The sequence below is a fragment of the Corticium candelabrum genome, chromosome 14, assembly GCF_963422355.1.
Source record: "Corticium candelabrum chromosome 14, ooCorCand1.1, whole genome shotgun sequence".
In the NCBI taxonomy this organism is placed as follows: Eukaryota; Metazoa; Porifera; class Homoscleromorpha; order Homosclerophorida; family Plakinidae; genus Corticium; species Corticium candelabrum.
This window is the reverse complement of record NC_085098.1, coordinates 5,970,224-5,997,678: the sequence shown is the minus strand read 5'-3', so window position 1 is coordinate 5,997,678 and position 27,455 is coordinate 5,970,224. Positions and strand designations below refer to the sequence as shown.

Below are 27,455 nucleotides of genomic sequence, written 5' to 3'. Positions count from 1 at the left end.
TAACAGTCAGCTCCCGGATTACGATTGCGAAGGCCCGTACGTTGTCAGTCAGCTCCCAGTAGCTACATGGGAAACAAACTGTCTGTAGAGCATCGAGAGACTACGAAGCAATCAAGTAAACGTCTACGGGATGAAGAACTGGAAGACTCGACCGAGGAGCTTATTTCCTCGCCACAGAGGTAAAAAGACCAAATCGTATAGAACGACTGTAACTTGTGTACGCATTTACACTACATTGACACTACGTTTCTCTTTGAAGGCTTTTCTTAATTGACATTTTGTACCATGAGGGGATATTTAATTAATAAAAAACTAGAATCTGCACTGACAGTGCAAGACTGTGAAGAAATTTCAATTTTTTTTGTGGTTACAGTGAACATTTAGCACAGTGGAGAGCACTAAATGTATTGATTGAGTAATTGATGGAGTTTTTGTTTACGTTTGTTATTTAATTATTGTAATTATTCAGTTTTTGAGATTTGTAACTTGGTAGTTGCGTAAACTTGCTTCTACAAAGTACAGGATGTTTGTGTAATCTTACATATTGTCTCTAGGAAGAAAATGAAGACAACATCAGCATACATATTTGATACATTGTTTGTAAATGGGGCAAATTCTGACATCATTATTGTGGCTTTAGGTATTGCCATTGTGATCTAATAGATTTTGCAATGTAAACAATGTGATATCATTGTTAGGTGAAGAATGGTTTTTGCACAAGATTTATTTACGCCAGGTAACTAATATAGAATGGTGTAGTAAGAGGGCACTCAATCGATATTTCTTATTGATTGCTGGCATGATTGTAATGTATGCTGTTTTGGTATGTGCAAGTAAACATTTGAATTAATTGCATGGTGACGACAGATGTTGCTTATTAATATGTTGCATGTTGTATTGTAGTCACCATACTTTGCTGGGATGTTTAGTGGAAACTGGAAAGAGTCTGCAGAATCGAAAGTAGCCATTGACATACTTGATCCCAACATTGATGCCAATGGTATAGTTGGATGTGGTAACATACATACTGTAGCTCTATTATAAATGTCTTGTCGTTTCTAATAGCTTTGAGAGTCGCATTTGGATCGATGTATAAGGATGATATTGAGCTGTCTGTCACGTCTGTTATATCTATTACTGCAGCAGCTTCATTGTTTCAAATGGTACATGCGCACAAAGTGCACTTTTGTTGTCATTCAGACTAAAGTTGTGTTTTTTAGGATGGGCTGCTTCAGGGGTGTGTGGAGTTCATGAGCGAAAACATCATGTTAGTTTCGTTTGGTGATGACTTTATGTAGTAACTTATCTACTTTTTGTTCTTCTGGCTATCTGTCTGTCTGTCTGTTTCTGTATTTATTCAAGTTGTCTTTATAGTCTGTTGTGGCTATTATTTTATAAATGTCAATTTATCCAATTTATGGTTATTAACTTAAACTTTGTAAATTTTTGGTGTTTCTTTACTTTTACAAACGAATTATGTTAACCATGCAAACAGAGGTGTGAACAAAGTACTTTGTAGCTTCTTACTAGGCCACCACATATTTTAGTTTGTTACATGTTTTCAGTATCAGACTTTCTGACAGAACATCGCTAGGGATGACTTTGTTTTGTATACAGTGCAGTATGTGGTTTGTCTGCTGAGCAACTCAATGTAGCCTACTATAATTTATAAGTGTAGTTTAGGCACTTAATTGCTGTGGAAATTGTTTTATCATATTTAGTATCATCGTTATATGTCTCTTGTGGTTATTATACTCTGTTGCTGTAGTGCTAAGACTGTTTGCAGTTTTTACAAAGCTGGTCAGATGTATTGTCTCAAGACTGTAGAAGCCAAGTATTAAGTACAGGAACATGTGTTCGGAACAATTTAATATGGTACTGCATTTTGTAGATGTTTTGAGTGGCTAGAGCATTGCTTGTTGACATCTCAAAGTGTCACCTTGCTACAGGAATTAAGGCATAAGCATTTTTCATTTTTGATTGTGTGAAAAGTATATTGTTTTGTCATAACCTTGCAGTATTGATTTGATGTTGGCACTTGTCAAGTCTCCGCAGTTGTTTGTTATGCAGGTTGAAATGGACTTGTACAGTCTGTTGAAGCAGGTTGGTATCGTTACAGAATAGTGGACACACACACACACACACACACACACACACACACACACACACACACACACACACACACACACACACACACACACACACAGATACTGTGCCTGAACATATTCTCTTGAGATTGCTTGATCTGAACAGTTATGTGTACGTGTTTCTGAACTCACCGTGTTATTTTGTTTGTACTAATGTTACCTTTTAAATTTTGTTATTAATTGCAATAGTTCAGCATGCGTTCAGTTACTAGGTATGCATAGAGGAATCACTATTATTATTACTACTTTACTCAAGACATTGTTTGAAATACTGAAGGTTTCTTTTTCTTAATGATGCTATCATTATGATCCCTATAGAAGGATGTCTTTGCTTGTTATTTGGTACTTAGTCGTTTTATCAAAAGACCAGAAATTGTAAAATAATGGTGGTTTCTTTTGACAAAAATTTTAGCAGATGACACAACTTACAGGTTTGCATACTACGTCTCAGTGTTCTCGCCAGAGGCGGCAGTGCCTGCATTTTGCCGGTTGGGAAGGAAAAATGCCGGTTGGGAAGGTAAATATAGCTGATTTTGCCGGTTGGATGGATTACAATTATTGCCAAGTAAGAAGAAGGGACTATGGTTGTGGAGACAGCCTGCTGTGAAAGCTAAACAGCTACATGTCAGTAGGGTACCTGTATCACATGTTAATTGCATTCTCACCTTGCCATTGGCACGTGTGCACCAACAGGCTATCAAGATAGGAATGCCATTTTGCAAAAGACACCTGCACATCCACATGTACACCTGCACCTTCTCTTACAAGAATGTTGTAACTCATTTCTTTACTAGGGCCTTGTATATAAGGTGTCATGGTACATCTGAATAGCTATATAACCTATAGTTGAAGTTTCTGTACTAGTAATGGCTGCATGTGTCACATACAGTGACGCTGCATGTTTCACATACGGTGACACTAAAATCCTTACTGCTCACTTCTTGATGGCTCAGACAGGCAGGAGTGTTCAGTGGATGTGTCTGCACGTACTATAGGTAATGTATACATACTGAATTGTGTGCGGATAGTGTCTATATCACCTGTACCATCCTAAAATCTAATGCAAGTTGAAGATGACCTAAAATTAGGCAATGATGACGTCATCATCCGTTATTAATGGCGTCATAATTCAATTAGCATTGCCGGTTGGGAAAAAATCCTGGCTAGAACACTGCGTCTTAGCTAAACAAGAATAACAAAAAATGTCGTTTAGCTTATACATTAGGTGCTTCGTTATTCTAAACAACTATGGTGCTCATTGTCTAGACTACGTCAAATGTTGGATTTATGAAACAATTTAATATAATCAGCACAATTGTATATATATATATATTAATATTGTTTAACACCATATTTACATTCCTTCTTTTTGTGTTTAGTGGTTGTACATACAACTCAATCCCGATTCTAGTTGCGCATCGATAACAAAGCTTCAGGCAGAATGCGATCAATATTTTAGTCAAAGAGGTTTCTGGTGTTGTGAGTCTTTCTGGTGTGTTGTCATTATTAATAGGTTTATTAATTTTGTAGCTGAGAGTGAAGCAATGTTAGAAACTGAGGCTGGAAAGCCATATCAGAGTGTATTTGAAGCTGTCAGGTTACAGCATGTGATTAATGATATAGCTTCGGCTCAAATATTGGACACGGACAGAATAATTCCTGAAAGTAATATTTTTATACTTACTGAAAATGCAAACATGCATGTTTAAATTATGGTCTAATGAATTGATGATGCAAATTGCTAGTACATCAGTTTTTTGGATGGTGCCTGTGATTTGGTTGGAGTCAACATCTCCTAATGATCAGTGGTAGCTCTGTCTACCCTTTTTCACTTTTTCATGTGATTATTTTAGGTTGGCTGTCTTCTTTGTACAAACAGCAATGGAGAAAAATGTTGTCTATGGACCAACGAATGGATCTTGAGTAAAATATACCATTTATCTGCAGTCTTGGTCTTGTAGTTAACACCTTTACTTTAGTCCATCAGGGATGACGGATCAAGCATTCGATGAAAGTTGTGTTCGTTGTGGTCGTGTGTTGCATCAGGATGGAGAGGTATGTGCAACTGTAACTTGTTTGAATTCAACATGAAAGATGCGTTAAATGTTGTAGTATTGTTGGCGATGGACAGGTTTTTCATTTGGGTTTGATTTTCTAATCATATTCTCCAGTGGGTGAGACTACATCTTAGAACAGAAATTGTTAATATAAATGATCATACTTTTTATACGGAGTAGTCTCATCTTTGTAAAGAGAAACACGCGAACTCAGCCGTGTTCAGCAGCAGTTAGTTTGTTGCCCAAGCGTACAGTTATTGTAAGGTTAGATTGCTTTATTAGTGTGTTGAGGTTTGCAATTACAAACCCTGTTTTGTCTTAAGAACAACTGCTGCTTCGTCTGACAGCAAAGGCAGTTTAATATACAAAAAGACAACAGGCAAGAAGGAAATGAGGTTGGGTCCAGATGAAGTAAGAAAATTGGATGTTGTGGTTGGTAATGACTTTGTAATTGTTTGTAATGTTTTGTAGCAATCACTGATATTGTCGCTTGATCCACCTGTGAGGTTCCCTTTGTACATTTCTGTAAACATGGCAATGGTTAGAGTATAACTAATGTTCATTGCAAACTATTAATTGAACGCAACAAGTTGTACAGTTGTATGTCAATTAACAAAACTGTACTGTACTTAACGATTTAAATAAAGAAAAGGTGTACAGTATGATTGTCTCCGTGCCTGGCTACTTTTTGCACGTGGGATGGTGGGAGTGCTGTCTGAAAGGCATGGAGAAAAGGCACTTTTTTCTCCCCACCTCACACACACACACGCGCGCGCGCGCACGCACGCACACATGCAAAAAGTGATTAGGATCAAGGCTACAGTATGATTGAGAAGTTGTATATTAATAATAGTACCTTACAGCCACATGATAAGTTTGGTGAATCAAGCAACTCTACAATCATTGAATCATGTTGATGGGTTGCTTTAAATCTGGTAAAATCAGTATTTATTCGATCAGTGATACTGAGAAGGCACTCAAATACATGTTGCCGCCTACTATGTGATCTCTAATAAACAGGAATATACTGGACAATTCTAGTGGACTACAACTGAAAGCATAGAGCGTCACACAGTCAAACTGCCTTGTTTCAAAGCATACTAAGATGCATATGACCTTGTTTCTTCACCAGTGAGGATGCTGTAGAGCTAACACAAGAGTGGTCCTTTCGAATGAAGCTAAAATAGGTTGGTTGTGTAAAACCAGCAGTGTTATGAAGCATTATTTGCGAGCAAGTGAAGCGAGCGAGTTTCTCTAATGCGTCAAGGGGGTACACCGAGTGTCCGTACGTGCGTACGTGTGTACGTCGGTCCGTTGGGCACCCCCCTACTCCCTGGGTGAATCGTTTAGAATTGATATATTCGAATCATTACCCGAAGCCCGGATATCCGGCTAAGGGTATACTAGTGGGCCGACATGCGACCGTACAACTGTATTTATACTCGATTAGCGCAGATGCAAATGAAGCTATTCCAACCAATAGACGAACGTGATATCATCATAAGGCTCCACCTTTAGTGTTTGGCAGCTGTACATGTGCTACGAAAATTCAGCCATCGGGCGTCCGTCCTGCACATGGTGTTTATTCCTTTGCTTTACAGGTTTCGCACATAGAAACAACGCTTAGAGTCTTAGACACATTTGCACGTGTATGTTTTCCCACCAACAACCAGGCGTGTAGCTAGAGAGCGAAGGTGTAGCTGTACCTAACTTGTACCATTGTGCTTGTTCCCAGGGGCGGATCCAGGACTTTTGAAAAGAGGGGTTGCAAATTTTGATAGACCACGCCTACTTCAGTCAACGCATTTGTATATTTAGAGGTGCAAATGGCCCAGGCTTCTTACGGCTTAGCTAAATGGCAACAACTATGGCAACATATCTCTAGCAATGTGTCATGTTCTAAACTTCCTAAATTATCAAAACTGTCTAACAGAATCTAACTGCATCATGCATAGACTACTGCTAAATAAATGTTAAGTAAACTACGGTGCAACTATGTCTCTTTCAACCAAAGACTGTATGAACAATCTCCTTGGATGATTTTGTACAAACTTTGTCTGCTGGTACCCGGTCTTTGTAATGCATGGCGATAACTGATAGGTGTGCAAGACGCTCCTCTGTCATGGTAGACCTTGCTTACGTCTTCTGTCTCCTCGGTAGAAAAAAATGACCTCTCTGCTTCTGCACTTGTGATAGGCAGTGTACACGCTACCAATAGCAGACGATGAACATTCGGGTACAACCGAGAGTCACAGGCTCCCAAGGCCAGGAGAAGGTTAATTAATTGTTGGGTATGGCCTTCTTGCACTCTTGCTCTCTTTTCCTTGCTTCTTGAATTTCCTGGTATTTGCTTTGCCATACTGACTGCCGCCTTCTCACTTCGGGAATGGAAGATCGGCTTTCCGTTCATTGGGTGACCCCCGGTCAACGTCGGAACGAACCAGAAGGGTAATAACTAGACGCGATAATGCTTGGACATTATCTTGCTCACCATTAGATCGTTCGCGCATCTGAAGAAGCATGCAGGAAGTCTAGGAGGAGTATCGCAACGGATCGTTTGTAGTGCTCAATCGGACTCCGACCATGCTAGTAGGTGTATTGCTCCGGTTTTGCTGTAAGTTCGTTTTTTGGGAACAGATTCAACGGATCTAATCCTGTCTGCGAGTCGCAGAATGTCTCGATACCAAATGTCAAAGAGGTCATGTATATCCTGCCTTGTTGCCTTCATTCTTTCACTTACGTACTGAGTGAACCATTCCCTACGCAACAAAGATATCCTGGTCACGAGTCTGGAGTTTCGCTGCCAGATGTCTCACTTCGTCAAGAATCCGCTTAGTTACTTTTAAGTAAGTGCTGAAAATGAGCACAATGCGGCTTCAAGACCTTGTGCTTTATCTCCGAGGCCAACAAAAGGGGGGTTGCAACCCCACAACCCCTACCCTAGATCCGCCACTGGTTCCACGGTGTTTCTGCAGTCTGGCAGCTTAAATGTTCGGTGTGTATGACTATAGTGTCGTCTTCGACAGAAATTTGGCGCTCGACGGGAACTTGCGAAGGGGAATGTGCGTTGTCCATGAAAGCGTCTGGTTGTCGGACGAAGCGACTGACCTGTAAGTACGCTAGTGCGTCTTTATTCATTTTGTTGCGGTATCCAAAGTCAGAGCGAATAGAGACGCCTAATCTACATTTGCACGCGTATGTTTTCCCACACTATTTTGTTTTGGCTCTGGCGGCTCTGAGGTCACCTCATTACGACAAAATGGTTGCGGTTAGACGGGTAGCTGTGTAAATACGGTGGGTGTACGGACCACGTGAGGGAACTTTCAATGGTGTCAAATCCATGAGCGTTCGTGCCTCTTGATCCTCAGCTGCCTTACATACACTGTACACGTGTCTTAGCGTCATTCATGTGGTGTGCATGTACACTAGCCGAGGGTTTAGCACTGTATAATGCTTCTCTAATAATTAACTCTAGGCGTAGCGAGGGTTATAGTAGTCGTCTCACCGGAAGTAGCGACTCGACGGAAACGACCATGTAAAACAACTTTGGAATGTATAGCGTGCGTTCACTGGTACATCTGGACATATCATCACATATGGTGTTGGAGCTTGTCCGCCAGTCTACGCGGGTCACGCAGGATGTTCCAATTTTGATTACTGATCATAACTTTCGAGTGTACCTTCAAAGTCCTAACGGACAGTGGCCTGCGAGAAAGTGCCCAAGTGATTTACGGTTTGATGATAAGACTGCCTGTCCTTTCTCAGCCACTTGTATAAACAAGTGTTTAGTGTGACTCACCATCTGTATGCCAATTTTAGTAGTATAGATTTTGATGGAGGTCCGATGAGCCGTTGCAGAGTAATTCGCTTGCGAGTGGAGGCGGGTCCTCCTGGGATATTTTAGAATACTAAACTCAGCATGTTTCCAACCTACCTACGCACTGAACAATATTTCTTTTCGGATCTTTTTGCTCTGGATGTAGTTTGATGTTTAATTAAGATAAACAAATCAACTACAGCTTGCTCAGATAACGCAGTTGATGGGACTGCTGGATAGCTATAGCATTGTGATGGAACAATGGCATGTGAACAAACAATGGATATTGAAAGTGAGTATTACACTCTTAGTTATGAGAAAACGAACTACCCTATGAGATTGAGTTCAAGTAACGAAACTTCCTTCAAATTGAGTCTATCAGGGGCATTCGGTTTCCAGCACTATGTCGTTCTACGATGCACCCCCAAAAGGGGACTCGACTGAAGCTGGAAACTGACGCCACCTTGCCTATGTTCTTACCCATGCCGAGTTACGCCCGTACCCCAAATTTTAGCCTCGTGGGTGATCTGGTCTAGCCGGCTATCAAACTTATACATATTTAGATCTACACACAAACACCGCCAATTTTAGTAGTATAGATTAGAGGCATATCAAATCATCTGCGTGTTACTGAACCCAGCTTTGTTGTGCAGTTGATCATAGCGGCGGTAGGGTATATGGTATCAGCGCATACCAGCGTACAAACGATTTGTACCCGCTTTTTCGACCAATCAGGATTGTCAAAAACCACGTGACATAATACGTTACGTCATGTGACGTCATCACTTGAGATGTTTTTATGGCGATGCCCACTTAGGTTTCACCACCCCTACACTCAGAGGACAGCTGTTACAAATTGATCATTTTGAATAATTGTTTGCCTTCCTTGATGGGTGTAAAAAATTGATACTTCACGTTATGTGACGTCACTCTGTGATTATTGCTATGGCGACAGTATTGAATTAGGCGTAAGCAGCGTTTTAACTTGCATATTGTCTGAGTTGTTGTACTAACTGTCTTTGTGACAGTTAATGCTGTTCTTAGCTAATAATTAGCAAATGTAACGAAAGTTAACAACTGCTAACATTGCTATGGAAACATTGCTCACTTACTGTACTTGCAAACAAGTGAGTACATGCTCGCTCGAACAGGTGGGGATGAACTGAGCACCCATTATTATTTTTTTTTAGTTATGAAATTGGTGAGCAGACCTTGTTCTAGGCAATGCTTTACAAAGCTTTCACAAAAAAGACTTAATTTCAATAACAAATGCCATTGCATTGTCATATCATTGTCATTGTCAATCAGATAGCAAGATTGTCTATGCTGTCATCAAATTTACAGTAGTGTTGGATGCAATCCACCTACAGCCAGGAAGGGAAAGTCCTCCAAACTTGTCAAGCGTTGCATAGGCAGTCCACCCGTTTCACCGTTGAAGATGACAATCCCTTGAATGTCTATTTGGCAAGAGTAAACGAAGTCCATACTTTAGCGGCTAAACATTCTATTCTTAGTTTGAAGTCACTGAATGCAGCAGTGTCCTGTAGCATCCTTCCTGGGACTGTCTAAAACCATTTCGAGGTCCTCCTCTGGCACAGCCAATGTAGACTCTGCTTTCACTACATCTTGCCTGCAAGTGAATTGTCTATAACTAGACATTGGGCCCTTGATGGGGCTACAGCTAGCTCCCGACTTATCTGAAGCTTGTGATGTAGAGCAGTGATGGTTGTCTTCTGATAGTGTAGGAGATGCTGATGACTGCATAAGTGGTTTCGTTTGTTCAAGTAAGGTCTCTTTTGGTGACCCCCCAGGAGATGGTGCCGTTAGGTCAATCAACAGACAGCGCTGTGGGGCTTGCTGTGATGTGTACTTAGATACAAATGGAATAGGCACAGATGTCGATCTTGGTGGTCTTCGTCGACTCTTCCGTTGTGAATGTAGTTCTACACTTGACTGGCGCTTTGTCATGCATAATGAAAAGCAGCAGCTCGAACTACACTGCGTGAATGAAACTCGCAACACTCCTAGACTTTTACAGCAGTCAGGAAAAGTGGGTGACATTATGTATTTTACCGCTATAGGCAGAATGTCTTCATTACTACACTGTCTGTGTCTTACTATGTCAGTGCATTTATCCCTTAGTTTGATAACTTCCTCTCTTTTAATTTTCAATACAGCAGAGATTATTGCTTGGTGTGCTATAGCATCAATAGCAGTTGTTGATTCCCTCCAATCTTCTAACTTTTCACAGTGTTCAGCACAAATTTTGAAGTGCTTGAGAGAGTCATTAAACTCAGTTCGTGTGTCTTTCTGCTTTGTCTTGGGCATTGCTAAGCCCTTACGAAAGAACAAGCTACCCAGAGCTAGAGCAGCAAGAGGGTTCAAAGGGTGACTTTTTGACAATCGCATGGCTTCCTCTTGAGCTGCACCAAGATTCTCAACAGCATCCTGAAGTTTTTCTTGATCTAAATGTTCAGCTGTATGAACTGTTGATGCTTGAGATATGCCAACATGATATGAAGTCATGGCTCGAGACAGCCGATCACAAGAGAGACGACTTTGCATAATAAGTGCTTGAATGAAAGTACTCTCACTAGCAGTATAGTTGCGCATCTGAAATTGACAGTGACCAATCCGGAGTAGGACTGAACAGATATCTGGGTGGATGGGTACAACACGGGTAACCGAGGTTGGAACTCCAGAAAGCTGGCTTTCCTTGGTAAGACCTTCGGCAAACGTGTCTTTAGCCATCTGATATTGCTTGATGGCTGCACATTTGTGGTCTACAGCAACACTAGCATTTCCTAAGGCAACAAGTGCTCTGGCCCTCAGAAGAGGGTAGCAACTGGATGGAGAGTCTTGATTGAGACAGCTTTTCATGAGGTGCTTTGTTGCTAGTTGCGGTTCTCCCTGTGAAGTCATCACAGATGCTTCAAGGATTCTATATATTGTTAGTAGCTTGTTCTCGAGCTTATCTTCATAAGTGGAAATGCTGTCGAGACATGATTTGGCATCCTCAGGGTTTGATGCATCTAGTAAAGAATCAGCCCAGCAAAGAGTAGCAGCACATAAGCGAGGTGGATCATTCTGCTGTTTTGCTGCTTTGGTACATTCTTCATATAATCTACAACGTTGATCAACTTTCAGAGTGACTCTAAATAGACCATCTGAATTTATCACCAAGTCCATGTAATCACCGTACAATTTAGTAAGAACTGCACCTTGCAGTAATAGTTCATAATTGCTACGATTCCTATCAAACAGCAGAACTGATTGTTTGGGGTTATCCAAAAACTGAGCCGAGGCCTGTTTGAGGCGTTTCATATAATACATACACAATTTCTCTTTTGCATACAATTGAGACTCCAAAGGAAGTTCCCTAAACTTTGCTCGTAGAAATGTCACAACAGAGTTATGAATAATGTACTGGTGACCGTTCTTCCCTGGACTCAGGAAACTGTACTCTTGCAATGGCCCAAGTACCTCCTGTAGTACAGAAGACTTGTTTTCCATTTGTAGTACAAAGGCACAAGCTTGGTCTGAGAAGGACCCTGGGAAGAGTGATAGGGGAGGCAGCTGCTGTTGAAGCTGCTGAGGCAAACATTTGTATGCTGCTTCAAAACATGCACTGATTTGAGGTAATAAACTACCTTCCTTTGCAGCGAATTCATCCAACTTGGCATAAATACTGGCATTGTCTCCATCATCACCATCCAGATGAAGCAAGAGACTCTTAGGAGTATACTGTTGTGATCTCAGCACTGCTGCAATAATCCGAATGCCAATAGCCATGCAATAACAAACCTTTACTAGTTGATCAGCAATGTTTGTTTTGAGATTGTTTCCCATATTGCATAGTTGCAACAAAACTGACCGGGCTGTTTTAAGATCAAATGGCTTAAGGTTCAGATATGAAACTTCAAGTCCATCACTTTCATATCTAGTTAGTGAAGTTGTGATAACTTTGAAGCATTTGGCAAGTTCAGAAAGGAGGCTATGAAACTGAACCTTCTGATACCGGAAGGCCTTGTCACATGCATCCAGGACAAGAATGTGGTTCCTAATATCGTTGTCTTTCATTAATTGCTGCAAGTGTGTGAACTCTTGTCCTTCAACCAGATCTTGTCCCAGACCTTCCAGGATAGCACGAAGACACTGATCTTGGGACTCTTGGTCACCTAAGCTAACATAAGTTGCTCTCCAGTCTGCTTGTCCACTTTTTTCATGGTAATCATTCAACTGATGTGCAGCTGCCTTTACGAGCATTGTCTTCCCTACACCTGGTAATCCGTAAACACAACAAACATGAACTTGTGGTCTTGTAATTTCTCTTACAACACTCTCAAGTTCTTTGTCTCGTCCATGGCATACAGCGACAGCCGGAAGAGGACACGAATGTATGCTGGACTGAACAACCCAAGTGCCCATCTCAGTCATCTCTGTGTTCCCTGCAACAGCAACATTAACTAATTTAGCCACAAACCAGATTATCTTATAGAAACAATACCCAAAAGCTTTAATAGTCGTTGAGCTACATCCCTTGGATCTGACACCAGAGGTGTTTCAAGTGCCCTGATTGTGGCAAGAGTAGGGTAGTGCCTTCTAAATTTTTCAGTGTTGACACCCAGCAGGAGTGGCAAAATCAAATTGTTTTGTGCCACCCACTGTCTATCCAACAAGGCTTGAATGATAGCTTGTTCCCGGTTCTGTTTGGTGGATTTCACAATGGAATTAGAGATAATCACAACAGCCTTTTTGCACTTCCAGATAGCTTCGTCTGCCAGTCTTTCAGTTTCACCCCATAAAATAGTCTTTTCTCCATAAAAGATTTGAATGCTAGAATCAATCTTCCTCATGCTCTCATACAGAGCCGATGTAAATTCTTTGTCATCAAGATGAGAAAAGAGCAGTACATCGTATATTTGATGGGGATCTACAAGGTACAAAGTCATATCAGCCATACATAGACATGGCATTGACACTGTGTCCACGTGCTCACTCACATTCACTAAGGTTTGCATGACTACTACAGATTTGCACTTTTACACTGCAGTAGGCACGTGTGCCATCAATATGAGTAAGTATGTACTAAACTTCCAACGGACTGTACACATAAAACTAAATTCTCGCTGCTCACCATTCTCTCCATAAAACGCTACTAATTAACTTTAAAACGCTCTTGCAAGCTGTTTGTACATGTAATTAGACACACATCAGAGGCGTCGGAAGCAAATTTAAAGTGCTCCGGCCTAACGCGCGCTAGGTGGGCGTGATCATATCACGGTTAACGCACGCTAAACATTTCTCTAAAAGCTTGAATACCATACAGAGAACGCAAGATTAACACTTAGTAACTACTAGAACAACATGTGTCAAACCTTACAAGGCTATTTCTGTACGTAAATCTACATTGAGCCAAAAATGTTTCTTCTGTGTTCTGATTCCCTACAGAAATCATCTATGCATAGTTCTAGATCAAGACTATCACATGCTTCTTTGTGCACATGCAACATTAAAAGGTGATTTAACCTTGCCTGTGTCATAGTGCACCGAAGGTATGTTTTAACAATGCAGAGAGCTGAGAACGTTCTTTCACTAGTTGCATTTGTTGCAGGAGCAACAAGGATCAAGCGTATAAGTTTGACCACCTCAGACAACAGCAGTTGGCCGGGTTTCCCTAGTGACTTAACATAGTCCACAACATCCATCAGGGCTGGTGTGACTGCCGTTTCTCTAAAGTGAGAATACAGTATCAATAGCTGCGTCTGGAGGATATTGCTGTCAAAGTCTGTGCAGTACAACTCCTGTATGCTAGACAGGTCATCCGTATACTGGGCTGCCACTCCTACGGATTTTACCGTAGGCTACGGTAAAATGGCCTTCATACTTGCCTACGGATTCCGTAGGCCATTCCTACGGATAAATGCAGCACTGAGCAAACACATACTCGATGATCACATGGCATTTAGTTGTAGGTCTTCCGAAGTCACTCAACGTCGTGCTATCGAACCGTGGTGTGTACTGTACGTAAATTTGTATGTCTAACTTACCTAGTACAATGTACAAACAGTACGAACGTCGATTTCTTTTGCAGTAGTCTAACAGTTCCGGGATGTTCGGGGATGTGAGGTAGTCTCGCGTAGCCAGACCTTTCACTACTTGTCAGGCGCCTAGCGCCTGAGGTGAAAGCCTGGCCACGCGAGGCTAGATGCGGGCAGCGTATCCGGGATAGATCCGATCGTGCATCATGAAACGATGGCTACAGGCCTACAAGAAGGAGTGGGAGAGCGATCCTGTATGCTCTGGTTGGTTAACAGAGTCGAAGAGAAGTGCAGGCATGGCCTTCTGCAGTCTGTGCACTAAGGACCTCAGCTACAAGACTGGCGGTCTTAGGACCTTGCGTACCCACGCAACCTCGCGGGAGCACGTTGCAAGAGTACAACAAAAAAATTCTGGATGGAAAGGCACTATCAAGGCCAGCTTTGCTCCAAAGCAAGAGAACGCTGTTTCGGTAGCTGCAACAAACGCCGTCCTAAAATTGGCATTCTTCTTTGCTGAGCATGACGTAGCTCTTGCAGTGTCTGATCATCTGACTCCACTGCTTCCAATCCTTTTCCCGGATTCTAAGATTGCTTCAGCCGTTTCTGCCGGGCGCACCAAAATGACTGCAGCCGTGCACAAAAGTTCTAACAGTTATGGATATATAGTAAATAACTGTTGCTGCTGTTCTGCAATTACGCGTAGTAGCATTTCATTAATACACTGTACCAAGAAAACGTGCAAACAAAAAATGCGTGGGCGCGGTCATTCTAAATTCTAAATTAGGTGGGCGTGGCCGTGCGTCACTGCGCCTACGGATATTTTGCTCTTCCAAGTGTGGCAGCCCTGCGTATAGCTCTCTCCAGCAGCACCCTTCAGAAGTGTGCATTCAAGCTTGCTGTATATCTTATAGTGTGGCTGGTCAAATCTGCTTTTGATAGACTGAATTGCCATATCGAAAGCGGAAAAATACATAACCCGGTAATGATCTTCTATACATGTTGCGAAGTGTCCCGAACTTCCTTCATCATATCGGCAAGGACGCTTCCTTTTCCGAGGAAGGGAAGGCTCTGCAACATCTTCTTTGCTTTGTTTCTCTATCAACTTTTCCCAGAAATTTGAGAATTCAGCTTCTGTACGCATTAGTGCAAGAGATTTGATGGTAAGTTCTGCTAACACTTGACCTTGTGCAGCAGACATCTTCTTGTGCTGAAGAGCTTTGCTCAGATTGTCAACCAACTTCAAGACTTTTTCTCCTAATGCTACTCCAAAGAGAAAGTCAAATGAAGAAAACTGAGCAGCAACACCAGTACACCGAGCAGACATCTCTGGGTCTCGTTTTGCCATATCTGCAAAACTGTCTAAGCTGGATTGGATGACCGAAAAGTTTTGCATAACACTCTGTAGAGAAGCTGCTCGAACGGTCCATCTCGTAGGGCATAGTGTCCTAAATCCAGGGTCTTGAGGAGCCATCTCAGCTTGAAGTCGCTTGTACTCAGACTTTCTTTTTGCTGAGTACTTGAGAAGTTTTGACAGTTCAAATGTTGTGTCAAGGGCATATTTGATAGGGATTATGTCTTTGATGGTGTCTTGGCAGGCTAAATTGAGGCTATGACCATAGCAGTGAGTGAACAATGCTCGTGGTTCATCTTGAGTGAGTTGAGCAGCAACTCCTGATAGACATCCTTTCATCACAGCTGCACCATCATAGCACTGACCACGACAGTTGGTCAGACTAAGGTTCATACGAACAAGAACATCCCTGATAATTGCTACAATGGACTTAGCATCAGTTGAAGCAGTGATGTGCAGCCCAATAAAATCCTCATGAGGCTCTAGGTCTTCATCCACCCATCGTAGAACTATTACAACCTGCTCCTGGGTACTTGCGTCAGTGGTTTCGTCTACCATAATGGTGTATGGTGTGCCTTCAAGTTTGGCTGAGACATCTCGAAGAATTCGAAGTGACATCACCTTCAGCAGCTCATTCTGTATGTCTGCACTTGTGCACTTATTTGTCTTTTTCTGCAACCAATCGGAGAGATCTGTAGAAAGCTCACAAAAAAGACGAAGGAGCTGTGACAAATTGCTATCAATCTCTTTGGTGAGGGCGAAACCGCGGAGGGCAATACCTTGACGTGCCAGGAACCTCAGCGCCCTGAGAATGCGAAGGAGGCTGGCCCGGTTTCTCTTTCTGTCTTCAACCAATTGAGTTCTTAGTAGTTCACCAACGTGCTTTGTTGTGGCAGGTAGCGTGATCAGTGACTCAACCGCTTCTCTGTGGCAGTCTGATTTCGCGTGTGAACGAAATAAGCGGGTGGCATCAATCCAGTTTTGAACTCCACGATAGATGAATGCCTGCTCAGCAGTCTTGCATTTCAGCTTGCCAGACTTCGCAGCCTTCACACAGACGTGACAGAACACTTTCTCAACGGAGTCGTGCCAATGAAGCCAAGGCCAGTTGTCGAACCAAGCAGCTTGAAATGATCTTGATTTTGGGGCTTTTTTCCCAAACGAAACTTTTGGAAATGAAGCACGGCGAGGCTGACAGGGCTGATCACCGACATCTGGAATCCCGTCAATCTGCATATATAGCACACGGAAATGGTTAGCGTGCGCTCTATCTACCGCTGCCGTGTCCTCGCGTTGCCAGCCTCATCTTTGTGACTGAGCGTAAATTTATAAATTACCGCCTGAAAATCTAGCTGTACAGAATGCTAACGTAACTAGAAATATATTACTTATTCAATCAGTTAACCCTAAACCGGAAGTATACGCTAATGGCCGACTGGCAAAAGTCCATTTTTCGAAAAGTGGTACGGCCATGGCCGTGCGGCCGACCCCCTTCCGACGCCCCTGCACATAGTAACCGTAATGTGCGAAATGATGCTTTCCCGATGTAAAACCTTCAAGAAATTCAACACCCAGAGTTCAACACCATAGTGTGTAGGTTGAGTTAGAGGAGTTTCCGGACACGCTGCTGGGTCCGCCTTCCCTCGCTAATGGGAAATCTCTGCTAACCAAGTTGGGTATCTGGGCGCTATCTCAGAGCAAACCCGACAGATGTACGCTAAAAACTTAAAAACTGACAGAGCCGTTTCAAGAATTATTTCGTCCTCCGCGTGAAGCGCTATTCTTGCACGCCATCAGATCACGTGAGCCTTACTGACGCAATCACCTTCCCGAAAATGATCTCTCTGTTATTTCCGTCGCCCCAAGAACGGTGGAAGCCGTCGTGCTACTTTCTACAGACTGACTTTCTTTTCGTGAGATTTATTTATTTCCGTCCGGCAACATTCGAGAGGATTGGCGTTTTGTGAGATTCTTTGGCGCTAGAGGCAGTGGACGCTGTCGTCGATCGTGTTCCAACAGTTTACGAAGCACTCATCCCTACACTTTTCGGGAACTCCCTCGATCACCGGACCTCGCTATTTCGGCTGCGCAGTTCTCCGGAGCTCCGAGAACTGCGAATATGGGCGCAGTTCTCGAGAGCTCCGCCCATATTCGCAATAATCTTAGAAGCCATAGACTGTAGCATTTTCTCATAAGCCTACAACGAATACAAATACAAAATGTCTTCCATTTCGGTGCGGTTTTTGTATTTGGAAGCCTACACACCAACCGCTGCCACCACAGGAGGTGGGGTCATCTTATATTTCTAGTTCTTTTGTCCTGATTTCCGTGGTTGGATGTAGGCAAGTTGGACCTTCTCGACAACTCAGTGACGAAGGTAAAGAACTGTACCAGATTGCGATGTCTTCGAGCCACGCAGCGAACCACCGCCAAAGCGCGGTTTTGTGGTCTAACTTAGACTGGTGTAATCAACAACACTCTGTACTGACCAGTAATTTTTTCCACATGCAGTACGTAGCGCACCAATCTTCCTGTCGTGGTACAGCCGTAGCCTACCTGCGCTTACCTGAGGTATTTTTGCCATTCGAAGTCATAGATAACTCCTGGAATCGACAGTCACTTGCTCAAGCCTTGGACGTAGACTAGACCACTTCTGCAGCTGCTGACTAGCAGTTGATCACCAATACCATACGTACCCACAGCAGGCTTCCACTTGCACAGTACAGTAATGCAGACGGTTACGTTTTTGTCGAACTTCCTGCAGTGGAGCGCATGCTCCGTTCTGCGTAGAGACTTCCCGTAATTACGTGCACAAGTTATGGAACGAAGTTTGAAAGACAGGTTATGTGTTTATCTAATTAATAACGTGACCTGAACAAGTCTCTAAGACCTTTTATTACTTGAATTTGTGTAGATTCCGAATTGACGTTGTGGGCGTGGCCAACACCAAGCTGGTGGACCTCGTCGTTGGCAGCTTCACAGGCAGCTCCTCTTACAAAGCCTTGTCCGAGATGGTAGCTCTAGAGTTGGTATGCAAAATTCTGACTTCGCGATCAATGCTTACGCCTCTTTGCAATTTGTGTGCATGCTGTGGTAGATGCATCTTTGTTGCAATTGTAAGGCTAGGATTGTATTTGTATTTGTATATGCTCCGTAGCATTGTTCAACGTATACATCAGAGAAGTCTAATTTAGCATCTAGTCACTCCTGGATGATGCGCCATCCTACCGCGTTCAGTTCAAAGTTCATTCGAGAAAATGCCCACATTGTGGTGTATGACTCTTTGATGGCAACTGAGGTAGAGTGTACAGTACAAGCATAATTTTTTTACAAAAAATGAAAATTAAATAAAAATACCGTGTTTAGATTGACGTATTGACAGACATTTCACTTAGTTTAATTAATAAAGGAGATACAGGAAATAATGCTTCTGAGGTGATTTTAAATGTTTAGTAGCCACTGGTGCTTGCTTGAGCGATGTCTCTGGCTGGCACAACAATCTGTTTTACTAAATTGGGATGGTCTAATTAAATTATTGTAGAAAAATTGGAATGGTCTGATTAAATTATTGTAGTATTAGATTCTGACCTTACAGTTACATTGAAGTCTTTCATGCATTTTCAGGATGCAGAAGCAATGAAACAAGATGTTATGCAACAAATTCGATCCATTCAGTCTGAAGCTAGTATTCTCATAATTGGTCTACAAGAGATGTTCTTGGATGTAAATGATCACACAGGATTGCCACCACAACATTCACTCATTAAGGTAACTGGACTTTTTCCAGTTAGGCTACAGTGAGAATCGTTTAGTTTCTTGACCTGATAACTTTTGATATCCGTGCATGTGACAGAATTTCAATTTTTTGTTTCCTTTCATTTGTTTTGCATTTTTACACATTCTGTAGTTTGACATCAAACTTGAAATCAATGCATCATTGTATTATTGGTGTTATGTTGCTTTTCCAGTTTCCATAAAGGGTTTACACTAGCATGTACTCATAATACATGTGCAAGGCTACTCCTGCAATACTAATGCAACAAATCACTACAATTCTGACAATCACTCTTTCAAGAGTTTGAAATATGCACCAAAGAGGTTGTGCCGCCAATCACAAGTTGCAATGTATTTGAGCATCAGCAACTGAATGCTTCTGCACACCTTATGGCAACAAATACTTTTATTAAGTCTTGTGCTTGATCACTGCCACTTTATACACAAATCCATAAACAAAGGACCCTACTCAGAATTCACTACGGGTGCATAACCTTTTACTGGCATCAAATCCTCTATAACATCTACTATTTTACGTTGGCACTCAATTTTACAATTCTCTGTTGTAGGTTCAAGTGACTGAAAATGACAGCAATATGTTTCATCTACAACTAAATAATTCCGATGTATTGTCCCATTCACTTGCCTGTGCTGAAATTGTTGTGTATAGCATGAAGAAGAGAGCAGGATTAGAATGGATCAGACAGTTCCAGTATGCAGCTGCCATGTGTGCAACACCCCAGCTCCTATTGAAATTAGAGCATGACTACATCCACTTGGACCCTTCTGGCTGTCTTAAGTCTGCAATGTATGGCTTGAACAAAGAACTGGAGAATGGTGGAGACGCTGGTATCTCTTATGTTGACTGTTTTAAACTGCTGTTGGACAGAGGAACTACAGTGAAAATGATGGGTGAGATGATAGAAGTTTACCCATTAGCTGTTGCTTGGGCTATACAAGCATGTCGTCGTCGCCGCTCATCATCAGTAACTTCCAACGTCATGAATCTGAAAGATGGGCATTTACTGAGTATTCCAACTAGAATCTTGGATAGTTCTCATGCAAATCTGGTTCATCTGAATTTCTCAAACAATGCAATCGAAGAGGTACCGCTGCAATTGTTTGATCTACCAATGGCAAAATTAATCAATTTGTCTCACAACAAAATTAAAAAGCTGCCTCCTCCTGAGAAGTGGAATTGCAGCAGACTTGCTTCATTGAACATCAGTTACAATCTATTGACAGGTTGTACCGAGAATCAATCTTGGTTTGGTAACCTTATTGCTAATAAAGTAAAGCCAGTGGTAGGCAGAGTAATGAATAAGCTTGGGCATGTTCGTGGCTCCAGTATTTTCAGAAGCACTGAACATCGTGCATCGGCAGACTGTCGTCTTGACAAGCTACAAGCTCTAGCATCTGTCAACATTAGCAATAACAAGCTAGAAGCTGTTCCTGTATGGATCACCTTGTTGCCTGATCTCAAGTCAGTGAAGTTTGCTGGCAATGCTTGTTTGAATTATCTTCCTCCACAACTGCTACAGTACTCGAAGAACCTCATATCTATTGATGTCGAGGGGTTAAATTTGATTTGTCCTCCTATGGCTGAAGTTCGTCGAGGCTCAAGCCACATTCGATGCTATTTGTTTAGCCAGCTTCGAAATGCTGTCAATTACTGGCACATGAGGCTTATGCTGGTAGGCAGGTGTGCTGCTGGAAAAACCACACTTGTAGCAAGACTGAAAGGCAGGTCATTGCCAAAAAATTTGTCTACAGTTGGATTAGACTTGTCTGTTTTTTCATACAAACCAACTCACTTCAATTTCAGCCCTCAGGTAACATTCCATACTCTTGACTTTGCTGGACAAGAGGATTACTATGCAACCCATCAATGCTTTTTTACTAAAGTTGCCGTCTACCTAGCATTGTTTGATCTTCGAAAGGGAAAAGAGGGCCTCAAAGAGCTACAGCCTTGGCTTCTTAGTATACATGCGTGTGTTCCTGGTGCTGTGGTGATCATTGTTGGTACCCACCTTGATATTGTCACAAAGTTAGGCTATGATTGTAAAGATATGCGAACAGAGGTTGAAACACAATTTCTATTTGGCCAGACTAAAGCAACTGCAGCGAGTCATGGCCTTCCTCATGTCATTGACTTTCTCTGTGTAAGTTCAGTTACAGGTTTTGGTGTTCCTCAATTGAAGAAGCGTCTGTATGAGGCTTCATTTTGTGTTGATCATCCAGACTGCAAAGATCGCCAGTTTTTTGGTGTTCGAGTTCCCGCATGCCATCTTTTCATCCAAGAGTGTCTAGAAAACAAAGCCATGGAGTTGCTAAAGTCAAAACAAGCCCCAGTATTAACAAAAGAAGAATTTGTATCACTAGTTATTGATCACCCTAAAAATGACATTCAAGATGCACTTGAAGTTGAACAAGCTTCTCGATTTCTGCATGAGCTGGGAGCAATGCTTCATTATGAAAATGCAAGTGGTGAACTTCAGAACTTATATTTCATTGATCTACAGTTTCTCAGCACTGCCATGGCATGTATTGTTACATCATCCGAAAGAAGTCTAGTCAAGAATGGTATTCTCCACTTTGCCACCTTGCCATTGTTGTTCAAAGGGGGAGAGGTTCCACCTGAGCTTTATCGCCAGTTCATGCAGCTATTGCAGCATTTTGAGGTTGCTATACCATTAGATAAGGAGCAACAAACTTTTCTTATTCCTGCCATGCTGCATAAAAGCAAACCTTCATATTGTATTCCAAAGTATTTAGAAGAAATGGTAGCAGTAGGTCGACGCTATAGCATGAAGTATGTTCCAGTTGGCTTTTGGAGTCGCCTAATCTCACGAATCACAGTATTTGCTCATGCTGTTGGTTGCACGTTGTTGCAAGCTCCTGAAACAATACAGAAAAATGAAGGAGGCAACCTGTCTCTGGAGTCACAAGTATCAGGACGGCAGTGTTGGTCTTGCTGGCAGCGAGGAATGATCATTGTGAAGGAAGATGGGTCTTTTCTTGTGTTAGAAGATGCCAAAGGTCACCAAGGAGTTGATGTTATTGTAGGTGGCAACAATGTAGAATGCAGCAAGCTTTTGTCTACATCAGGTCATCATATTGACACTCTTTTAGGTGAATTCTACCCTGGACTCTGCTGTAGGTCATCATCCACCGTAGAAAAGTTAGCATTTTGTCCAAACTGCCTGCAGCAATCCTGGCCACTAATAGATGAGACCGATAGCTCTCTGCTCTATAATGTAACCGATTTCTTGGAAAACCACGTTACTCTATGCTGTCATAGGTGTGAGAGTTCACTGTCTCTCAGAGAAGTTGCACCTGACATATTGTTGTTGGATTTGCCAAATCATCTTCATCTTCAGTCAGACAAACTAGTCTTACAGGAAACAGATGAAAATTGCATTGGAGAAGGAGGTTATGGAAAGGTACAACAATCACACAACCATCGTTATAACTTCATGTATATTGCTGTGACTATTAGGTTTACCGTGCTCAGTACAATGGCGACAACATTGCATTGAAATTGTACAATACAAAAGACAGTGTCAGCGAAACTGATATATACAGAGAGCTCAGAGAAGAGCTGGACATTCTCATCAGAATTCACCATGAAAACATAGTTGCTATTAAAGGTCAGATTATGTTGACATAGATCACAGCATGTTGGAGTATTTTATGTTTCTTGCATTCACTCGCAGGTGTCGGGCAGAATCCTTTGTCATTGGCTCTTGAATTGGCTCCTCTTGGTAGCCTCAACAACATTCTCAAAGGACAGAGAAATGGGCTAGCGCCTTTAGTTGCACAGTTAGTTGCAAGACAGGTATCTAGCACATGCTCTAACATATTCTTTCTGTCAAACTGACATTGGTGTTTTAGGTTGCATCTGGATTATCTTACTTGCACTCACTTACGATTATTTATCGTGATTTAAAGCCAGCTAATATCCTAGTTTGGTCCCTGGATACTAAGCAGGGTGTGCTGGTTAAGTTGTCTGACTATGGAGTGTCCAGGTTTGCTGTAGGCAGTGGACTTCGGCAGCTTATCGGAACTGAAGCTTATATGGCTCCTGAAATGTGGAAATCAGCAGGGACAACGTATTCTGACAAAGTAAGGTTATACATAAGCTGCAATTGGCATTACTATATGGCTGACATTTTGTTTTTTCAGGTTGATATTTTTGCATATGGACTTGTTCTGTTTGAACTAGTGACTGGCTTGCAGGCTTTCTGGCAGTTCAAAAATAGATGGGACATTAGAAGTGCTGTTGATAGTGGTTTTCATCCATCGTTGACTAAAGCAATAGCACAGAACACGGAGAAATATCACCAGCAAGACAGCGACAGTTGTAGCGAAGATGAAGATGAATCTGTAAGTGAAGCTACAGAAGACTCTGGAATCAATGAATATGAAGATAAAATTAAACAAGAGCAAGACCAAAGGAGCACATGGAAATTTTCAATCAGTCTAAAGCTTCCAGTAGATTCTCAAAACATGTCTTCTACATCTGTCTGTGATCACTCATCTTATGTTGAATTTTCCAAGAAAGAAGGCTCAGGATTCACTGTTACTTTTGGTAAGCAAACATCAGAAGAGGCTGAAGCTAGTGTTCCACAGTTAAATAGTTTGAAGCCTGCTACTGTTTGCCATCCATTCATTCAATATCTCTTCAATAAATGCACGTCAGTGACTCCAGGAGAAAGACCGCCTGCTGCAGAGATCAATTCATACCTGGCTTTATACCCAACGAAGTATGTGAAGTTCAACAGTGAGCCCATACGTCTGCCAGTTGTCAAAGTTGCTCCATGTAGTCTGTCAGGTGGCATATCAGATGAGCTCTTGAGTGGTAATACAGTCTTGCTGTATGGTCCAAGAATGTGCTGTGCAGTCAAACAAAGCAAATCTAGTATCCTAACTGTAGCTCAGATTCCCCTTCAAGCTCCATTCTCAGCACATTGCACAGCTATTGCTGTAATGGGAGACAAAATGTGGGTGGGTTGGTCTATCAGCAATGATCAGCACTGGGTCACTGTCTACAGCACTAAAGAGTTGGAAACAATTGTAACTATCTCCATGGAAGACAGCACAATGTGTTTTGCTCAAATAGAAAAACTGTCTACCACAGACAGTGCAAAGGTTATAGCTGGTTTATGCAACGGTGTGGCAGTCACTCTCTACCTACAAGAGAACATGCTGTACACAAAGTCTCACTTTCAACTTGGTGATCCTGATCAGCCTGTGACTAGCTGTTGTTACGAGCAAACGTCACAAATAGTCTGGATAGGTTGCAGTACCAATATTTTTCTGTTGAATACTACTGCCGACAGAGTTGTGTTATCGTGGTCAACAAAACAACAATCATATAGTACTCAGAGCCATATAGAAAATTTGTTCAACTCTTCTGTTGGTGTTTGGAGTCAAGTTTGGGAAGGTATCACACTTAAGTCATGGGATGACTCTGGTAGCTGCTGTCATGAGATAACACTAGAAATACCCAACGAGTAAGGTCAACCAGTTGTAGTGTTTGTAACTTTACACAGAACATTTCTTCTGTTATGTAGAGACACCAAGGATAGTCACTTTTTCACTGCTTCCGCTAGCACAGATTCTTACCTGTGGGCTAGTACATCTAATGGCTGGCTACTGGCTTACAGCTTCCCAAGTCTGACTCTTCAAGCCAAAGTTGTGCTTTACTCAAAGTTGAATATTCTTGTTCCATTTGATAAGACTTCATTGTTGTCGGTTGGGACTATCAAAGATGAAGCAGTAGAGGAAGGGACAGACAACTCACAGACTCTCTTGCTGTGGAAGCATGTCACTTCAGTGGATTAGCATACAACTACTTTTTGTAAGTGCTGCTAATTAATAAATCTACATACAGTTGATGTTGCATCAGATGTGCATTCCGTATCTTGTGAGCTACGTTTGTCACATTTAACTGAGAGATCAGTCAAGAAGAACATGACCTGCGACTACTAGTTAGTAAGTATATACATATTTGGCACTGTTGTACCAGATATATTCATTTCCATTATTAATTAGCTTATCCATAGTTATAATTACAAGAACCAATATGAGCATCTTACGTTCTTTCTTATGTCTTACAAATATACATCAGTCGCTATGACTCTGAGGTGTCATTGCAATGCATACAGCCATTGATATTCCCAACACAGAAAGCACTGCTGCAAAGACACCAAACAGTGCAGACCAGAAATGAGAACTCTGTGGATGTAACAACAACAATTATAATTTAAACTAGCCCCGAAATAGTCTAGCAACGGCACTCACTTTGACTGGAACACGAATGTTGACATATCGATTTCGACTGCCTGTTGTCAAACCAGCTGATGGGTCCAACAGATCATCATCAGTGCTGCAGACAGGTACAGAGCACCGATCTGAGCCTAAGGGAGTGATGTGTATACCCAAAAGAAATCAAGACAATCATCAATAGGTTGACTTACCCTTAGGTTTCAAAAACCTACGATTGGCCAATTCTGCCACCGCAACTAGAATAAAAACTGCTGAAGCAAAAAGACCAGGAATAGCCCATGTATTTGGAAATCCAACGATGTTCAACATTTTACAGCCCAGGAATACAGACACCACTGCAAGTCATAACAAATTTGACACATAATTAATCACGACAAGATTTCAGTCAGCTCTGATTACAAGCAAGGACAAAGGCCACGACACCAACTGTTCGGTGGACCCAGTTGAATATCCACCTCCTTTTCAAATAAATTGCAACACTATTAGCACACAACGTAATAAACTTTCAAGTCAGAAGAATTCAACCTGTGATGACGATGACTGTTGATTTCATTGTGAGGTCTTAAGACGGCAATAATAGGCTGACAATACAAAAATATATACTTTTGACAGTGCAATACATAACTTTCCTACCTGCGCAAAGGCAAGTGAAGCAGCAAATATACCGCACATAGAATGAGCACCCTAAACAACAAGTATCATGTCATGCTCATAATTGCCATAGTGAACATTATGTTTAAAAGTTCATTTTTCCTCCCACTTATAAGCGTCAGCAAGTGTCCCAAATAGAGTTAATTTCTTATGATTGGATAGGCACACATGAACATAGTGATAAACTATCAACCACACATCTAGTGATGTACTTTTGATAAATTAATTAGCTCTGTCACTCACCACGTCAAATTTTCCCTCATGTGCATACAAGATAAAGAACAAACCCAAGCTGACAAAGACAATACCTACTATGACCATCGTCTTGTGTACCTGCACATACAAACAGGAGTCAAAGATAGATATCAAACAGAACAGAGAAATACTAAACACTGCTGAATAAATCAAACATTGATAAGATGAGAAACGTTTGAGCAAATATTTAGACGGCATATGAAAATATTGTTTTAGTAGTAGAGACAGACACACCCTGACTGCTAAATACATATGTAAGACCGGTACAAACGCACTAGAATACACGATCCATGCTTCCCTTCATGTCTATACATGGTTGTTGCGTTCACAAAATGTGAGATCCATAGTTGACACTTTACCGTGGTGTAACCCAGTTAATGTGAGATCTATCGTTGACACTTACCTGAAACCAATCGGTCGGCCATCTTGCCTTCATAAAGCGAGCAGAAAACATGCCGATTGGAATGAAGATCAACCAGGCGGCAGTCATACAGACTCCTGTCGCACGAGATACTGCGCATTATAAAGCTACAGATCCTACACACTCTGCATACGGACCGTGAAGCCTATGAAGAGCCCAGTTCAGTGTACAGTTAGATTCATCGTCCTCGCCAAAGCGGCCATAGCTAATAGCAAACGTCGTACGAGAATGAGTTACAATACAGATGACAAAGGCTGAAATCCACGGGCCAATACGTGTTCGTTCCATATTTGACACTTTCTCTGACCATTAGTCACGTGCAGAGCCTTATATAATATAAGCTCTGGTCACGTGCTCAGCCTCGAAGTTCAGACCATTGCAGCATCTACAAACGAAATGTAATAAAACATTTTAAATACAAATTTATTAGTTAAGAAAACAAAAAGTTTAAGCTTTATTTACTGTATTTATTTATTTACCCACTTTATCAGTTTTAGTAGGGTTAACCGGGATAGCTCCGTGACCGGGGCAACTTCCTGAATATCTAACCCTCTTCGAGCGTGAGACCAGTTTAGGATTTGAATCTCTTCTACCATTATTAAACTACTAGACGTAGGATTATGAGACCCATAGCAAGTCGATTGCTACTT

At 41.8% G+C, this 27,455-nt stretch overlaps 5 protein-coding genes across 5 annotated transcripts; 2 read left to right on the top strand and 3 right to left on the bottom strand.

The window, feature by feature from the left end:
• The first annotated feature begins 33 nt into the window (after positions 1–33).
• LOC134189732 (germ cell-less protein-like 1) lies at positions 34–4,853 on the top strand. Its single transcript, XM_062658099.1, has 17 exons — positions 34–179; positions 555–640; positions 699–736; positions 904–1,000; positions 1,066–1,163; positions 1,221–1,267; positions 1,769–1,834; positions 1,892–1,957; positions 2,019–2,103; positions 3,527–3,614; positions 3,678–3,812; positions 4,001–4,070; positions 4,127–4,202; positions 4,260–4,321; positions 4,385–4,468; positions 4,528–4,615; positions 4,676–4,853. The coding sequence occupies exons 1-17, from the start codon at positions 67–69 to the stop codon at positions 4,754–4,756; spliced, it is 1,380 nt and encodes a 459-aa protein (XP_062514083.1). The 5' UTR covers positions 34–66; the 3' UTR covers positions 4,757–4,853.
• A 4,237-nt stretch (positions 4,854–9,090) lies between these two features.
• On the bottom strand, positions 9,091–18,162 carry LOC134189448 (uncharacterized). Its single transcript, XM_062657721.1, has 3 exons — positions 17,980–18,162; positions 12,529–12,954; positions 9,091–12,469 (listed from the first exon to the last, which is right to left on the bottom strand). Exons 1-3 carry the CDS (start codon positions 18,005–18,007, stop codon positions 9,543–9,545), a joined length of 3,381 nt encoding a protein of 1,126 aa, XP_062513705.1. The 5' UTR covers positions 18,008–18,162; the 3' UTR covers positions 9,091–9,542.
• LOC134190129 (zinc finger MYM-type protein 1-like) lies at positions 14,744–16,075 on the bottom strand. Its single transcript, XM_062658554.1, has one exon. The coding sequence runs from the start codon at positions 16,029–16,031 to the stop codon at positions 14,838–14,840; it is 1,194 nt and encodes a 397-aa protein (XP_062514538.1). The 5' UTR covers positions 16,032–16,075; the 3' UTR covers positions 14,744–14,837.
• A 1,769-nt stretch (positions 18,163–19,931) lies between the features above and the next one.
• On the top strand, positions 19,932–25,034 carry LOC134189447 (leucine-rich repeat serine/threonine-protein kinase 1-like). Its single transcript, XM_062657720.1, has 6 exons — positions 19,932–22,630; positions 22,687–22,837; positions 22,904–23,025; positions 23,082–23,312; positions 23,373–24,703; positions 24,764–25,034. The coding sequence occupies exons 1-6, from the start codon at positions 19,994–19,996 to the stop codon at positions 25,032–25,034; spliced, it is 4,743 nt and encodes a 1,580-aa protein (XP_062513704.1). The 5' UTR covers positions 19,932–19,993.
• A 243-nt stretch (positions 25,035–25,277) lies between these two features.
• Positions 25,278–27,148, bottom strand: LOC134189449 (uncharacterized). The gene is made up of 9 exons (XM_062657722.1): positions 26,943–27,148; positions 26,788–26,882; positions 26,373–26,462; positions 26,112–26,162; positions 26,004–26,059; positions 25,878–25,936; positions 25,670–25,813; positions 25,494–25,609; positions 25,278–25,427 (listed from the first exon to the last, which is right to left on the bottom strand). Exons 1-9 carry the CDS (start codon positions 27,091–27,093, stop codon positions 25,317–25,319), a joined length of 873 nt encoding a protein of 290 aa, XP_062513706.1. The 5' UTR covers positions 27,094–27,148; the 3' UTR covers positions 25,278–25,316.
• Positions 27,149–27,455: the final 307 nt, after the last annotated feature.

Bases quoted from the DNA above. Each gene is read 5' to 3' on its own strand.
- LOC134189732 (XM_062658099.1), top strand. From the start codon at position 67: ATGGGAAACAAACTGTCTGTAGAGCATCGAGAGACTACGAAGCAATCA. The intron at 1,001-1,065 runs GTATAGTTGGAT...CGTTTCTAATAG, and splicing joins TCCCAACATTGATGCCAATG to CTTTGAGAGTCGCATTTGGA. The intron at 3,813-4,000 runs GTAATATTTTTA...TGATTATTTTAG, and splicing joins GGACAGAATAATTCCTGAAA to GTTGGCTGTCTTCTTTGTAC.
- LOC134190129 (XM_062658554.1), bottom strand. From the start codon at position 16,031: ATGTCACTTCGAATTCTTCGAGATGTCTCAGCCAAACTTGAAGGCACA.
- LOC134189448 (XM_062657721.1), bottom strand. From the start codon at position 18,007: ATGACTTCGAATGGCAAAAATACCTCAG. The intron at 12,955-17,979 runs GTAAGCGCAGGT...TGTACCTTGTAG, and splicing joins GAATGGCAAAAATACCTCAG to ATCCCCATCAAATATACGAT. The intron at 12,470-12,528 runs GTATTGTTTCTA...TTGCTGTTGCAG, and splicing joins ACGACTATTAAAGCTTTTGG to GGAACACAGAGATGACTGAG.
- LOC134189447 (XM_062657720.1), top strand. From the start codon at position 19,994: ATGTATGGCTTGAACAAAGAACTGGAGAATGGTGGAGACGCTGGTATC. The intron at 22,631-22,686 runs GTACAACAATCA...TGTGACTATTAG, and splicing joins GAGAAGGAGGTTATGGAAAG to GTTTACCGTGCTCAGTACAA. The intron at 23,026-23,081 runs GTATCTAGCACA...TTGGTGTTTTAG, and splicing joins CACAGTTAGTTGCAAGACAG to GTTGCATCTGGATTATCTTA.
- LOC134189449 (XM_062657722.1), bottom strand. From the start codon at position 27,093: ATGGAACGAACACGTATTGGCCCGTGGATTTCAGCCTTTGTCATCTGT. The intron at 26,883-26,942 runs GTCCGTATGCAG...CTCGTGCGACAG, and splicing joins GGCTCTTCATAGGCTTCACG to GAGTCTGTATGACTGCCGCC. The intron at 25,428-25,493 runs GTGAGTGCCGTT...TTACATCCACAG, and splicing joins ACATTCGTGTTCCAGTCAAA to AGTTCTCATTTCTGGTCTGC.